The 16,949-nt window shown below is 34.7% G+C and overlaps 2 protein-coding genes and 1 pseudogene across 2 annotated transcripts; 1 reads left to right on the forward strand and 2 right to left on the reverse strand.

Moving 5' to 3' along the window:
• Positions 1-2,426: 2,426 nt before the first annotated feature.
• Positions 2,427-4,045, reverse strand: LOC107879898 (annotated as a pseudogene).
• A 2,329-nt stretch (positions 4,046-6,374) lies between these two features.
• Positions 6,375-7,358, forward strand: LOC107879436. Its single transcript, XM_047395629.1, has 2 exons — positions 6,375-6,476; positions 6,975-7,358. The coding sequence occupies exons 1-2, from the start codon at positions 6,375-6,377 to the stop codon at positions 7,356-7,358; spliced, it is 486 nt and encodes a 161-aa protein (XP_047251585.1).
• A 2,835-nt stretch (positions 7,359-10,193) lies between these two features.
• On the reverse strand, positions 10,194-16,858 carry LOC107840070. Its single transcript, XM_016683794.2, has 7 exons — positions 16,387-16,858; positions 14,870-14,981; positions 13,654-13,815; positions 11,988-12,034; positions 11,132-11,258; positions 10,582-10,645; positions 10,194-10,506 (listed from the first exon to the last, which is right to left on the reverse strand). The coding sequence occupies exons 1-7, from the start codon at positions 16,582-16,584 to the stop codon at positions 10,452-10,454; spliced, it is 765 nt and encodes a 254-aa protein (XP_016539280.2). The 5' UTR covers positions 16,585-16,858; the 3' UTR covers positions 10,194-10,451.
• Positions 16,859-16,949: the final 91 nt, after the last annotated feature.

Here is a 16,949-nt window from a genome sequence, read left to right on the forward strand (position 1 = left end):
TCAAGCCCTTTGTGTGACTTCTGAAATTTTTGCTAGTAAATCTAAGAGCATTATCTGGGAACACCAGAGTAAGAAAAGACTTAGGATAACTTTTCTTTCATATGGGCAACATCATAGCACGAATTAGAGTATGAAAGAGGAATATTCTGACTCCATAGCATGAACATGAAGAAAGAGAGACATTCCTAAACTCCTTGTAGCCTCCTGCTTATAAGTGTGGCGCACTACACACCCATAAATAAGACTCTACCCAACACGATTTTGCAGACACCCTGGGACCATAAACCGTACTCTGATACCAAGTTTGTTACGACCCAAACTGAGGCCCTAGCCATGACGAGCAATCCGAACCATAAAGGCCTATACGCTCATCTAACTTGTAATCACATACACCATTTATATACAGAAAATAAATGCGGAAATATAACTGAGTATGGGATCATGCTAATGCTCTAAAATCAACAAAATGTTAAAGACTACAATTCAACAACATCTAAAATAATATCCGTCTCCGTCTGCAAAACCTCTGCTACATATGAAACAAAGATGTCTGAAAACTGGGACAAGCCCCCTAGTGGACCAAAACCATAAATAAATATCTAAAATTTAAACAGGCCTTCTGAAACATAGAAGGCTCACTAACTAAACTCTGCACTTCTGTCTGGAAAGATTTACTGCTTAGTCGGAACGCTAGATTGAGCCCCAGACCCTGAGAGGTAGGGGGTCAATACAGTTGTACTGGTATGCAGAGAAAACCCAAAATACTATTTGATATTCAACATATATATATGAGAGCAATTTAAAAACGGTTCATAAATATGTCACATAGTAAAAGTCACATGGGCGTGGTTAAAAGACTCTATAAAATCAACTGAACTCTATAACATACTCTTTGTTTTACTTCTATGCTAGGTGGTATACCTTACAATTCTGTAATTTCACGGGCTATATGGAATTTGCCCTTAACTCGGCAGCCAAGCCCCCAACCCAAGTTTACCGCAAAGGTCGGAGTCTCTGAATCTCTACTACGCCATAGGGTCGTCGCCAGCGTACATAAGTAACATACCCGTAGCAACAAAACACAGTTTTAGGCTATGAGTCGATTGACTCGTGCCTTCTTCGGGTAACCACCTAAAACTCTTTAAGCCCATTTTTAATTCTTTACAACATGCAATCTTTGAAAATCAAACTCTGAAAACTCTAGTTCTATTATGGCATATATTTACATGGTATCGTCATACCATTGACTTGCAAGTCACATTCTTTGAGCCATTTATAGTAAATTATGTCTCTATTCTCAAATCATGAAATTCAGGACCACCATATCAACAATTCTTATCAAGAAACTCATTCTTTAAAACTCATGTGAAACCATGCAAGCAATTCTCTTTATCAACGATTCAATATACAGAGGTGGTCATGTCAAAATTCTTAATTTCATGCAATTCTTTCTCTTTAACACAAAACATAGATAACTCAAGAAACACCTTCTCAGCATCTCTAAATCATGTTCAAATACTATGACATTGAGAAAACTACTCTCACATCGTAAAACATGCATTTCAACTTTTTTCCGACAAAACCATAAACTTTAATTCAATACACGAGAGGGAATTCATAATTTATGCTTTCAAACAATCTCAAATCTCAATTTTCATACATATACATATACATGTAAATCAATTTAGGGGAAAAGACCACAAGGCCAAAGCAATAGTAACATTGAAACATTCGGAATACATAATTTAAATATAACTCCTTTAAAATTCATGCTTAATAATCTTTAAATCATGCTCTAATGTTTACAAGCCCATGTAGTTTTTAGGATAAACCCCACGTACCTTAGACTATAAGAGTTGAAAGATGGAACCTAGATCTTGATAGATGGAACCCGGATCTTGACCCTTTTCTTGGAGTCTTGAACTTAAGATCTTGATTCTTGATCTTGAGGGAAAGGATTTAGGGTTTTAATTTGAGAGGAAAAATTAAATTATGGAGTGTATTCTGCTTTTGGGGCGTGAATCTTATGTTATGGACAGACCTTGGGTGAGGTACTGGTCCAAATTGCCCTTAAAAACTCAAAAACAGAACCTGAAAATTAGGCGCGTGCGTCGCGCGCAGCTACTGCCCCTCTCACGAAAATGGTTGTAACTTTTTGCTTCGGTATCGAATTTTGGCGAAATTGATATCGTTGGAAATCTACTTCGAAGACCTTTCATTTGATATATAGTAGGTCCTCTAATTCGATATATACTAGAAGTTATGGTCGATGGAAGTTGACCCAAGTTTAAACGTCCACTGAAACTTAATCGCTAGAAATGTTTTCAACTCGTCTTAGAGTTGGGGGATTTTTGTGACCTCAATTCATATTCAAAAGTATTCCCACACTATAGGATTGATAACCACACATATATTAACAAGGAATTATCTAGTTCGGGTCTATACACGTAGAAACGACGGTCTAGATTCTATCCCGAAAGTACGGGATGTTACAGAAAATTTACACTTGAAAATGTCAGGATAGACGAATAAATGAATCATTTTATCCACATTGAGGTATCAAATTCTACTTTTGAAGTGGTGGACAAAATATCAGGATCTGTCTCGAATTCAGCCATGTCATTCTCCTTCAAACTAACCCATGCTTCTATACCATCACCATCTATTGTGTCGTTTAGGATAATTACTTGGAAAGGTTTGCTAACACTGCTCACCCAAAATGGGTTTCCCCAACCAAAGTCTGCTTCATACCAGGGAAATCTGCACCAACTAGTGCTCGGATAGATGTCTATCTCGTCTCCTAGACCAAGTTTGTTTGCAACTTCTGTGCCATAAGTAACGAACATAGAGGTAAGATCATCGATGCTTGCTTTACCAATGCTTGCAGATGTGTCCCTTGTTGTACTTCCTACCACGTTAACAAAGTCATTTAACTCCTTTCTTAACTTGTTTGCCTCGAGGGAAGCAGCAACAGTCACGTATAAATTCCCTAGAGCATGCTCTAAAGAAGGCATATTTGATTTTCCCCTTAAATTAATAGGAAATAATAAACACGAGCCCCTTGAATGTCCATGTTTGGCTGATGAATTATTGTCCACAAGAACCTTCCATATGAACGACAGAACGACCACTAGTCTAGTAGGTCTGATGAATGTGGCACTCGAATTGGTTGTCTTTGAGCTTTGATATTGCTAAAGCATCAAACACAAACCTCTTCGTGACAATCTTAGGGCCTGTGTCAGAAGGTGGTGAAACTTGAGGTCCTGAGAGCACTCTTGCGGGAAAGAGCAACGGCAAATGGCCAAAACTTGGAAGACAACCTTTCGTCGTCCCTGTTTGGGTAATGTGTGCCCATTCCTTGACAAATGATCCTAATGTAAAGCCATCAGCTAGGATGTGTGAAATATTTATCCCAATGACTAATCCTCCACAACTGAATACGTTCACTTGGACTCTAAGTAGTAAGCTTGATGGCATATCTGTTGGAAGAAAATTGTTCAAAAGTTCGACCTTGAGTCCTTGATGGAGAAACTCAGCAAGATCCGCATTGACTTTGGATTCAACATACGCAACACATTCATCGCTGCAGTTAATTGAGAGATCATCTTTACTAAATCTTCCAGCTAGAGGGTAAAACCTTGTTAAGGTTTGAGCCAAAGATTTTTGTAACTTGTCACATCTTTGATGAGCAATTCCTTCCATGTTGCATTCACTGTTTGGTAAGTAGTGGAACAATATTGGTACAAATACATGAGGAGCCACCTGATCAAATAGTGAAAGTTTGAGGCTCCTAAGATGATTCGGGGTTCGAGTGGAGGGCTTTACCATTTTCCTTAGCTGGATTTGAATATCTAAATTTGCCATTACGATTGTTAATATAGAAAAAATATTCTGGACTATACTCAAAAATCTTTTTTTCCTCTTTTTGTTAGTGTTCGTTAGTTGAGGCGTAAGGGTTGCTTTTATAGAGGCCTCAACACACGTTTCAATTAAAACATTGGTCAATTGGGTACAAGATGGCAACGCAGGCATTAGTTTATTGCATTCCACTCTCATCAACATGACATATATTTTCGTAAAGATTTGAAGGTGCATTTTTTGGAACTAATAATAAACTTGTCAATGACTCAACGGTCAGTCCACGCGTTACTGGCGGCATTTCGCCAACTTGGTAAGCATTGGTTTATTGCTTTTAATTCTCATGTTATTGTATGTGTAAACCACATAAATCCCCTAGGTAACGAAAGTAATACACAAACTCCCCTCTTTTTTTCTCTCTTCCGAATTATGGCAAAGATACTCATACATTCGGCCAAGTATTATACATTGATCGAATGTATGATGAAACAGCTAATCCTAAATTTAAGGTAATTGAAATCAGTAATTATTTTACTGTTTCTTAATTAACGGCAATAATTAGCTAACATTAAATCGTTTATGGCTAAAACTACTAACTGATATTTGAATTTCAAAAAAATTCTTAAACGTTTTTTTTTTTGTAATCTTTGGTTCAAGATCTGGAAAGCAAAAAAAAAAACAATTTCTTCTACATACGTTCTTCAATATTTCTAAAATCAATATGAATATCCCATATTGCTGCGACATTCTGGAATTTGACAGTCAGAAATTAGATATGAGTCATACAAAAGTGACACAATAATTGTTTCGGAAAGTATTACTTTCTTGAAATTGGTTTCTACGATCGCCATGGAATTAGATATCGACGAAATTCGTAAAAAAATTGAAGTTAAATATGTGTTTGAAGGAAATTCTTCTCCAATTGTCCTAAGAAACGACAATGGAGTGAGGGTTTACGTTGAGTTGAAGAAATAATTTTCTGGGTTGGTTACTATTCCGCTTTGTATTTCAACTTTCGACAAATTCAATAGTGAAATACAGTTTGATAAAAAAACAGGTATTGTAATGTGTATTGAGGGTAGTGAATATGATTCGGTTGTGTTAACAGTTGTTGAAACGGATAACCAGTATGCTTTATATGTTCCTGAAATTGAAGTGAAAAACTTCATTACTGATTGCAAGAACACTGAAATAATGGTGAATCAGATTTACAAGGATAAGGAAACTCTTGTTTCAGTAATGGCAAGACATGCAATAGCTAATGGCTTCAACACTAAAGCGAAACGATCCAACAAAAAAAAGGTATGATATAAAAGTGTCAAATATATTTGTTGAGCTTATAATGTATGAAAAATTGTTGTTAGAGGTTTTGTAGAAGTAGTTGTTGTGTAGTTGGGTGATCTGTTGCTTATGATTGTTAAATTACGAATGTATGATGTATGATTATACATGCTTGATAATGTATAAATAAACCATGCCAGTTAAATAAATGTATGATAATATACTTTAAGACATTCCGTGGTTGCTTTTGTTTCTTCTATGTTTTTTAAGTTAAAACACGAATGTATAATATTTTATTATACATACAGAGAAATGTATAATATAGCTGGGCAGTACCATTATTTTCATTTCTGTCTTTCTATTTTCAATTGTAATAGTTTTGTTTAATACATTGACTTAGATTTTTATATATTGATGCAGCTATGTACTGATTTGTCGTAACAAAGATTGCAAGTGGGTCTTGAATGAATCGGAATTGTTTGTGATTAAAACATTTGATTTGGAGCATACTTGTAGTCTTAGCGACAGAGTGCTGAATAATATGGTTGCGACAACAAATTTTGTAAGTGAATTTATAGCTCCAAAATTAATCAATCACAAGAGAATACACACCCCCGCGGACATTATTGAAGAGATGAAGGTTGTTTACGGAGTCGATATTAACCACATGAAAGCCTGGTGCGCAAAAGAGAAGGCGATTGTGATGCTTAGAGGTGGACCAGGAGATGGATATAGAAAAATGTCCCGTTATATCTATATGCTGAACCAAGTGTATCCGCAATCGCACATTAGGATGCATAAGGCCGTGGATAATGAGTTTAAATACTTGTTTATTGCATTGCATCCCATGATAAGGGGTTTTGAATTCTGTCGACCTGTCATAGTTGTTGACGGAGCTCATTTAAGCAGTCCATACGAAGGAACCTTTGTATCGGCAAGCACATTAGATGGTGCAGGTACTATTCTTTCAAGTTTTATTATACTATTTTATTGTTCTATTGTTCACTATGTATTATATGATCTTATACATTGATGTTATATGTATAATAATTCATGAAACTGCTTAAATTAGCATATTTATAGTTGACATTATTTTTTTTACATTGTTTTCCTTGTTTCTTTTATATTTAGGTTGTATTCTGCCATTAGCTTATGGTGTTGTTGATTTGGAGAATGACAATGCGTGGACTTAGTTTTTTTAATAGTTTAGAGAGGCATTTGGTGAACGAGACAACATGTGTGTTGTATCAGACAAAAATGAAAGTATCATAAAAGGTGTAAGCATTGTTTATGCTAATGTCCCTCATCTAGCAAGTATTTGGCGTTTATGGAAAAACGTTTGCACTCATTTTAGAAAAAGCAAAGATAGACTTAGTGACCTATATTATTCCATGGCTAAAACTTATAGAAAAAAAGATTTTGCATTTATTATGTCAAAGGTTGCTAAGGTTGATAAAAGAGTTAAGGAATATCTTGAGGATGTTGGGTATGAAAAATGATCTCGATGTCACTCTCCTGTAAATAGAGGTAGAATGGTGACCTCTAATATAGCCGAATGTATTAACGATTGTTTGGTTGAGGCTAGAAAACTTTCTATTTTAGGTTTCCTTGAAGAAGTAAGAATTTTATTTGCTGCCTGGAATTGTAAGAATAGCGAAATTGCATCTTACTTTACAACTCTTGGAAAAAAATTTGAAGAAATACTGACTCTTAATGGAGTTAAAGCTTTGCGGATGACGATATGTATTAGAATAAATATATAACAGAAACTTTATTTTCCATTGATTATATATTCTTATTTTATCATTTGTAATAAATATGTGTTTTGCTAACAGGTTAAGCCAGCAGGTAGTTATCTTTATTGTGTATATGATTCGGGACGGATGTACATTGTCGATATTGAGCGTGGCACGTGCAATTGTGGCTGGTATCAAATTGATGAAATACCTTGTCCACATGGAATTGTCGTATTAAAAAGTAAAAATGTGGATGTAAAAGAATATGGTCGTTATTGCTCTGAATTTTACAGGTCAAACACCATAGTGAAGACATATGAACTTCCGATAGTTTCAATGCCAGACAAGAAGGATTGGAATGTTCCATTTTTTGTTGATGATGAAGAAGTTTTGTCGCCCAAATATAGAAGACCGCCTGGTAGGCCAAAAAAAGGAAGGCATTTGAAATCAAGTGAATCGCTGTCTTCAAGTTCAAACCGCTGAGGTAAATGCAGACGAGCCGGTCACAATCGAAGGATTTGCAGTTTCTTTCCAAATGACTCTTGAGGGAGATAATGTGTTTTTTCTATATGTTGATGCTTTGAATGGTTTTATTTATATAAACATTTTTATTAGATTTTATTGGAACGCTGAAACAACTAATATCTAGTTGTTTAATTGTTATTTGATTTTTCAATTCTTTAATGAATGTTTTATATTCTAAGAAAATTTAGAAGCATTTTTCATATATGATATATTGTGATCATATTAAATTTAGTTATAAGTGATATGTATATTTAATATGTAACCTAGGAACTATTACAATGTTGAAACATAAGTTGTAGCAAACTGTTACACATTGATAGTTAATGTATATAAAATGTATGATATAGCGTTATACTTTGTTTTATTGTATTATGTTAGACAGAAAAAATGTCATTTAACTGACTTTTATTTTTTATAAAAAAAATATATTAGATTAAATATGAGAATCATCTTGTACATGTTTGATGACACATTATAAATTTTTTGTAAAATATATGTTGTTCATGTACGAATGTATAATATCAGATTATACATTTATGTCATTGTATGAAATAGTATCATACTTCACAAAAGTGAATGTTGTGAACTATGTTTCATATTTTTTTTCCTAGGAAAAAGCGTATGACAACATGTATTATGTTATGTATTACATATATTTAAACGTATTAGATATTGCTTCAATATATTTTTAACTTATAAGATAATGTACGTTACAGTAAAACTATAAAGTGTTCAAATTCAATATCAGTTTAATATTATATTTGCTTCTACACGTTTAACAAAAAAATAAAAGGGAAACTCAATATCTACAAAGAATTAGTTTGTAACTATACATTAGTGTGTTAGTAACTGGAAATCATTTTTTTTCAAAAATAAGAAGACATTCATAAAATTTGCATTAACATCCAGAAAGTAATCTTGTAATTGTTTTACATCAACCACAAAAATAAGAATTAGTTCTTTCAATTTCGACTATTATAAAACATTGCTACTCTAAAGTAACAATTGCACTTGCATCAATTTCTTCGAGAGCACTATTCCTTGACCGCGGCGGATCACCCTTATCACTCGTGTACCCTTTACTTGCCTTTTTCACTCCGTAATGTCACAGTAATGAAGCATAGCGTGGACGTTGACTTGCAGCATCAAACCCACATGAGTGAACTTGCTGCCCTTCACTTAATATTTTTGTATATGCACACACAAAGAGGCCACAGTCCCTGATTTCAAAAAATAAAAGATGAGATTAACTTATACAGTTACAAAAAAACTGCTTTAATGTATAATAAAGTCAGACTAATAAAAACACTACATAACATATGCATGAGGGTAACTTATACATGTCAAAATTAATATGTAACAATTTATATCAGACCAAATATATCAAGCCATACATGTAACAATTTGTATCAGACCAAAACATAAACAACAATTATACATGTATGAGGGTAACTTACATGTCAAAATTAATATCAGCTTTATTAGAATGTGTAACCTATAGAAAAATATTTCAGATCACCTACATTATACATTACTGTGATGAAAGAACTAATGTATAATGTCTTATTATACATATGTCAAATTATACCTAAACTCATAATAAATACCTTTGGAAGACGTGGTCGGCCAGAATCATCAAACTTTTATTTTCTTTCTTTTGAACTAGATTTATTCGGTTTAGAAGCGACGTTATCCTTCAATTTCTTCATTGTAACGGGATCGTTTCTGTGCTTTGACCAATTCTCTGCGAATTTCGGATCGTGTTCATCAAAAGTACTAGGAACAAATCTAAGTGGCATATCTTTTTCATTTGAATCTAACTGAGTAATTTCTAAACTAAAACTTGGAGGACAATCCATTATCAATTAACACTATTTAACTTAACAGTAGTGTTAAATCGAACTACCAAACAAGAAAATCAAAGATCTAACTTGTACTATATGAAAAATAATGAAAAAAACGAACTACTGAACTTGAATATGATTGAACAATACAGAAATTTGAACATGCAAACAAACAAAACACGGAAAACCCCTGATTTGGTAAAGTTGAACAAAAAAAAATTCAAAAATTAATGAAGTAAATAATTAAAAAGAGTTAAATCTTGATAACTTACAAGTTGGTAACCACTATACAACTGTTACTTCAATTTTGCCAAAAAGTCAGGGTTTCAAAAATGGCGTATTAAACGGATGGATAATGAGTGCAATGGAGTGAAAAACGGAAGCCAAAAGAAGTGTTTAACATGTATAATATTTAGGAGAGAGAATTTACCAAATAAGAAAATTTTTATAATTATTTTGGGATTTGTGTAAATACTTTACCAATGTGAGATTTAATGTAATTATGTAACTTTAACTTGTGTATATATGTAATTTTTAGTTATTGTATTTCACATACACACATGACATAAATTGTATAAAAACATTTTTGGGCTTTCCGTATCTACATGTTCATCATATCTTGATGTTTCTTATTAGACTTACTAGTAAATTAATTTTAAAAAAAAATCGCAGAGGGATAACGAGGGTCAATTGAAGTTTTTTCTTTTACATTTCATAAATAAACGTGGATTTCAAGTCAAAACTTCAAATTTGAGCCCCCTATAATTTAAAATTGAAGTTAAAGTTTTGCCTAGATTTTCATACACAAATGCTGATTTCAAATCAAACTTTAAATTTGAGCCTCAGATCCATGACAGCACGCCTACATGAACCTTTACATTCAAGTTCTTGGTAGAATATCTCTGCTAGCTTTCCATATACTCTTGTTTCCAAGCATTCAACTCCTTGGTTACTGCAATCAATAAACAGATAACCTTGATCTTTGATAAAATTTCCGGTTAGTGGATAGAAGTTGGATGTTCACCTTGGTCACCACAAACAAAGACTGCTTTACACATTGAATTAGTTGTCTCTCTAAGCCTACCAACTCTCATGTGAATTGAATCTCGACTTTATCCCCGCATATTTTCAATCATACAGTATTTACAGAAAGAACTAATGAACACATGCTTCAATCAATCATGGAGATAAATGACACGGTTAATTCCTAATCTTGCTTCTCATCTTCAGTATCATGTAAAAGAACACCTCGGACTCTGGCCCTGCAAAACGAAGAATTAGTCATTGAAGTAACACATTTTAGATCAATGTTAGGGATTAATTGATCAAACATTTACCTACGATGTGCTGGTACCACACGGTTAGTCACCTTTGTAGAGGGAAGTTGGCCTGCTTGCTTAACTGCAATCAGGTAAGGGGTAAACGGATTAAGAGATTAAAATGCAGTAATATCTACAAGTAGACAATTAACAGAAGCGACAGTGATTGTTAATGGGAAAATTTTAAGCCATTATAAAGGATGTGAAATGTTCTCCTACACAAGTATAGAATGAAAGAGAGGAAAACAATAGGCAATAGCAGAAAATCTAGGATTGGCAGAGGAAAGGTATAGCCTACAAATACCTCCAAGGAGGAAAAGTTACCAAAAAAGAGGCTTTGATATAGAGATGTTTGGAAATTTATAAATTGTACTATCAAGTTTCTGCTTTCCTTTCTGCTCATTAATAAACTAGCAAAGGCTTTGATCATTTGGTATGTATTATGTAATACAGGGATATCAGTGGTATAAACCTGTTCAAATGGAAGTTGAAGAATCGAAATTCAGTCCAGTACAGACCTCAGTTTCAACTTTCCCACTACAAAATGGATATTTATTTTTTACTATACCTGGAGACTCTAGTGAGCTACTGATGGTTGCAGTATCTGAGGCTGTGTTTTCAGTAATTTTTTGTATCTTCTGTCTTTTTGAGTACAGAAGTGCATCAAGTTGCTTCTGGGCAGTTTCATTCTTTTCCTGCAAAGTAAGCAGAGCAACTATAAAAAACATAATGGCTACCTCATAATGGAAGAGACAAAGGAATTGATTTATATCCACTTGCACCGACAAACTGTACTCCTTACAGTTGAGTAACACTTTTCATCCCAAGATCAGATTATTGACTTTAATTTTCTGAGATTGTATAACATGCATTTCCTACTATTAAATGCTTTACCACATACAACAAATCGGAACACAAAGAAAAGGTCATATAGGAAGCAGTATTTATTGTTAAATAGTTACAAACCAACTTCAACACTCCTCTATCACTAACATCACATCAACCAACTACTTTTTTTGCAAGTTCAGAAGTTGACTGGTTGTGACCTGGTAAATAAAGTGTTGGGGCAAGGAAACTTCTCATGTCTTTGTGCTTTTGGTGAAAGTATAGCGAGAGGGACTGAACAATATGGATACTTTTTTTTTGTAGTTCCAGTTAAGACAACACAAAGAAACCTAAGGGAGCCACCATCCTCCATCTATTGGATGGTGAGCACTGATTTTTATTTTAAATAGGGATAAACATGCAAGGGACAAAAAGAAAAAGATTATTGTAAAATACAGACCTGAGTTCCGCATTAATAAATGAAATTGCATGAGATGGAGCAAATGGAAATAAAAACAAGCATTTATTCATTTGTAAGGAGGCTAGCACAGACACAGTCAAATTTCATAGAAGTTAATGGCTTATTGAGAAAAGAATACCTTTTCTTCTGATAAAACATTTGTCAACTCACAGCATCGTTGTTGCTCTGCAGAGAGAAACACAAGTAAATGAAATGCACTCTCAAAAATATAATCTATCATTAGCCACACAAGGTCATCAATAGTCGAAAAGAAACTTGTAGACTTATTAAAGGAGATTGTTTCACAAGACATGGCAGAATAAGGAAAAAGTCAAGCGTAGATGTGATAGCAAATGAAAAAGTTGAGGATGTAGTGCAAACTGCTCCATTCTAGTAAATTCTTCTATGAAGGTTCTAAGATTGAACGAATGCAGAGTTGTGCAATATATTTACTTTTTTTTTTTTCTCTAGGGGCAGTTAAGCAATATGTTAGACCTATGCTGGAGGTGCATAAGGGGACTTGGAAAGTTATATCCTTACTAGAATGATGATTCTGAAAAGCAAAGACTGTCAACCAGAGTATACAAGTGGGAATGATGCTATTTCAAAAACAAATACATTTCACACTTCTGGCAGAGGTACAGTTGATGACATCACCTGATCGCCCTTTTGCTTTCAATCTAACATCACTGTTTCAGAAGGTGAAAAGTGCAAAAACATGACAAAACTCTTGGGGTTCTAAGCGAGTAAAAGTGAACCATATGCTTCTTCAAACTAAGTGCACAGTTTACAGAAATTACAAGAATTACCTAACTTATGAGAGTATAGTAAGTAACAACAACCTTACAATTAATATTACTAACTTGGATATCCAATTTACAGCCATGATAAAATTAATACAAACTCAAATGAAATATCATTAGAATGCTAATTCAACCACCTAATGCAAAGACACCTTCAAAATTTCAATATTCAAGTAATTAGCCATAAGGATCAATTTGCAACATCATTTCATACACAACTGTGTTAGTACCAATATTAGTAATTACCTTAATTGCAGAGATCCCTTATTCTCCTAAAAATCAGTATATAAATCAGAAAGTGGAGGATAAAAGTATTGACATATTTGATTAATCAAATAAAATGAAACAGAGAACAAACAAAAACTATAGAAAAGGAATCATCAAGAACAAGAGAGAATAGAAGAGACAGGCAAAAGAGAAGCTCAAAAACACAATAGCAGAAGAAGACAACCTGTCCAAAGAAAAGAATCATCTTGGTGAGAAAAACAGCAAATCAAGGAAGCAAAGATGTGGTGGCTTCTTGTTTGGCGCCTTATTAATCAAACCATACACTCTTTGAGGTTGCTTTGCCTCACCCATGAAAAGCAAGGACCTCCCACTTCACATTGCTACATTGCTTTAAGCGACAGTGCGATCGTTTTAACAACACTGGTTAAAATACACACTACGTAATTCACATTAATCTAATAGAAAAGGCCTAGTGACATTGCTTATTACTTATGACTTCATGTCTTTCCTTAGGTAGAAACTGAGATGCTCCCTGTTAAGAAGTGGGAAGATACTTGAAAGACTGAAGGAAAACAAAGGAAGGTGGACAAGCCGCTTGTGTTGTTTTTGAAGAACTTAAAGAAGCACAGGGCCTAACTGTCTAACCTTAAAATGGCACCACAGATGACACCAAAAACAGCTGGAAATATTTTCCACAATCTTTGACAAATGAATTACGGGTATTCATCAATTAATTAAGAACACAAGCCATTACAAACAGATGAGGGCACTGACCAGCTTTAAGCAAACTATGTACATTTGTAAAAGTTTTGTAAAGCTCCAGAGAAAGATTCGCCATTGCATCAGTTGATGCAGTATCCACAAGTTTACTAAGTGAAATAGCAATTCTTGGCATCCCCTTTGCTTTCTGAGCAACCAATTTTGCATGTGCAGCACCTGAGAGAAAGAAAAAATAAATCAATACATTGAAACCCCAAATATCAAAAAGTTACAACTAAGAAACTCACCCAAATTCTACAAGAGAAACAAAAGAAACATAAGATGAAAGCCTGTTATTATTATTGAACATGAAGAAGATTGATAAGAAGTTCGCCTAAACCAACAATATATTTATATTCACTTTTACTTGTCACTTTGAACATATCAAGAAAAGACAATTATTTTTTCCATGTTTTTACCCTTAGCATTAATTACTTATTCTCTAAATCATTTTCCAACACCTAACACTAATGTCAATTACTATGGTATTATGGTCAAATCCTCATCAATCATGTATTTCTTAAGGGGTGTGCAAAGTGCAAAGTGCAAAGTGCAAAGTGCAAAGTGGATAAGCAAAAGTGAACGGGAGGAATACATGGTTTTATAAATGGAAATTATCATTAAAGTCTTTATTTTATCAATATGCCCCATCTTATTCTGTACATGTCTCAAGCATCATGTCATTGCTAGTGGTTTGCTCGGACAAGACATCAGTGTCGGTCTGGCCAAGACCCAGGGTGGGGGCGTAAGAAAAACTCTTAGGAAGGTGTCAGACTATGTTGCTTAGACTCTTCAACAATGTGGACGGATGCGTGTCAGATCCTCCAAAAGTAGTGCATTTGTGGAGGATCCGACACAGGTGCGGCAGCATTTTCGGAGAGTCCGAGCAACATAGGTGTCAGAGATGAAAGAGATTCATATCAAATATATAAATGCCATAAAGGATACATACAAATGAACTACCACTAGTGTGAGAATAATGTGAATGACATAAAGGAGTTTCTAATAACCATAAGTTTAGACTACAGATCTAACTTAAGTCCCTGCTTGTTTGCTATTGTTTCAACCTTCAGAATGTCTTCAAGATTAAACATCAATTTTACTTGGAGAAATGCTTTCTCATTTATTAAAAGCCTAGGGGATACGCTTCCTCTGAAAAAGAGGAAAGACAAGAGGAAAATTGGCTACATATACCACTGAGAAGATCTGGAAAAAAATAATTAAAGAATACCTCCAACTTTTGACTGTCCATCCATAACAAGCTTCACATCTTCAGACTTTATGGAAGCTATAAGGTAATCTACAAAGTCAGACCAAGAGCCGCCTATACCAGTTCTGTCCCTCTGTATAGAAAGACACTAAACTGGTGACTGCTTTGAAACATAAAAACCATACTTTGCTTATCCTCTTGAGAAAGAAACAAAAACAACAACAACAACAAACCCACTAAATTCCCACCTACAACAACAACAACAACAAAAAACCCACTAAATTCCCACCTAGTGGGATCTGGGGAGGGTAAAATGTACGCAGTCCTTACCGCTACCTCCGAGGAAGTAGAGAGGTTGTTTCCAATAGACCCCCAGCTCAAGACAAAGGATAGTAAATAAAATCGTAATAAAACATGCAACAGGATGGATGGAATAACAGAAATATGACACCCACAGAGTAATACCATACACTCACAAACCAAAGACACCCACCACACCCAAACTCTCCTAACTAGCAGCCCCAACCTATGGATACAACCCTAAGGTGACTAACCCGGCTACACCAAAACTCTCCTAACTACTTTCTATGACTCACCCACACGCACTAGCCTTCTAACCTAATCTGCGTCCTCCAAACTTTCCTATCTAGGGTCATGCCCTCAGTAAACTGTAATTGCTCCATGTCACATCTAATCACCTCCCTCCCGTATTTCTTCGGCCTACCTCTACCCCTCCTGAAACCATCCAAAGCTAGCCTCTCACACCTATGAACTGGGGCATCCGTGCCCCTCTTCATCACATGCCCAAACCATCTCAGCCTCACTTCCCGCATCTTTTCCTCCACCGAAGCCACACCCACCTTCTCCCGGATAGTCTCGTATTTCTTTCTTTCCATATGACCAACATAACGGCTAATGGAGTGAGTCCTGGTTCAAGGCTAATTGTTGGATTTGTGCTTAATTCCTATTTTTTAAAAAAAAAAGTAGTACTCCCTCCTTTTCAATTTGTTTGTCCTACTTTGCTTTGTAGTCCATTTTTAAAAAGAATGCTTCTTTCCTTTTAACTATTTAATTTCAACTTTCCACGTAGCACGTCTAGGACATTTTGATACATTCTACATATCTTTATTTACGACCACCAGATGAAAAAGTCTTGTTTACTTTCTTAAAGTCCGTGTCAAGTTAAAACAGGACAATAAAATGGAAATAGAGGGAGCAATTATATTTGTGTTTTAACTCCTCCAATTGGTCTTCCCTATCTCTATACTTGTATTTCCATCCCCATATCATTTATTTTACTTGGTGAACTATTTATCTAAAACCATCCACATCATAGACCAGTCTAAATGTTCAGCTCAAAATTAAACCTAGAGGTTCTAGAACAATCAAATGCACAAAACGGTTTAGTCCAACTTTATAAAGTCACCAAAAATGTTGAATTGAAAGGACAGAAGCAACAAGAATACAACTTTTGCACGACAAGGTGACAAAAGTTCAAAAAATTAGAATTCAAAGTTCCAAGCAACAAAAGGGCAAACCATATCTTCAAGCTCATGTTGAGACATCAAAGCTTCCCACGTATTTGAATGGAAGTCAGTAGCGCAGACACGGAGAGTAGAGGGATCAGTTGAGAAGCCGTGGACATGAAAAAGGAAAGGCTTCAAAGGGGTTTTGTGAGGTGCTGACCACTCTGCATTTAGCCGCCCAAATATTGGTTCCATTTCATCAAACCCCATTCCCAGATAAAGAGATCGATTTTTTGTGAAAATTTAGGGTTTATCACTCAAACAGAAAGCAAAAAATTGTGGTTTTGTTCAGAGCAGAAAGTGTGTAAATTGTGAAATTCTAGAGTTGGTCTGGGAAAGAAATTGTTTTCTTATTAGTCCAAACAGGCTTAACAGGTTGGTCTATAGAGAAGAAATAGACAAATATCCACTTGACAAAAATATGGAGCATATATACAGTAAAGGGTGAAAGGATCAAAATACCAAATACCCCAAGTGAAATGTTTTTTTTTTTTAAAGTTCTCATAGATATTTTTGAGCATGTTAAATTATTTTAGAAGTATATTTGTTTTTTTTAAGAGTATACTTCAATTTAC

Source organism: Capsicum annuum, chromosome 8, assembly GCF_002878395.1.
Source record: "Capsicum annuum cultivar UCD-10X-F1 chromosome 8, UCD10Xv1.1, whole genome shotgun sequence".
In the NCBI taxonomy this organism is placed as follows: Eukaryota; Viridiplantae; Streptophyta; class Magnoliopsida; order Solanales; family Solanaceae; genus Capsicum; species Capsicum annuum.

Bases quoted from the DNA above. Each gene is read 5' to 3' on its own strand.
- LOC107840070 (XM_016683794.2), bottom strand. From the start codon at position 16,584: ATGGGGTTTGATGAAATGGAACCAATATTTGGGCGGCTAAATGCAGAG. The intron at 13,816-14,869 runs GTATTCTTTAAT...TCTTTCTCTCAG, and splicing joins TGGACAGTCAAAAGTTGGAG to GTGCTGCACATGCAAAATTG. The intron at 12,035-13,653 runs GTCAGTGCCCTC...TTCTCTCTGCAG, and splicing joins ACATAGTTTGCTTAAAGCTG to AGCAACAACGATGCTGTGAG.
- LOC107879436 (XM_047395629.1), top strand. From the start codon at position 6,375: ATGTGTGTTGTATCAGACAAAAATGAAAGTATCATAAAAGGTGTAAGC. The intron at 6,477-6,974 runs GTTTGCACTCAT...TTTTGCTAACAG, and splicing joins TTTGGCGTTTATGGAAAAAC to GTTAAGCCAGCAGGTAGTTA.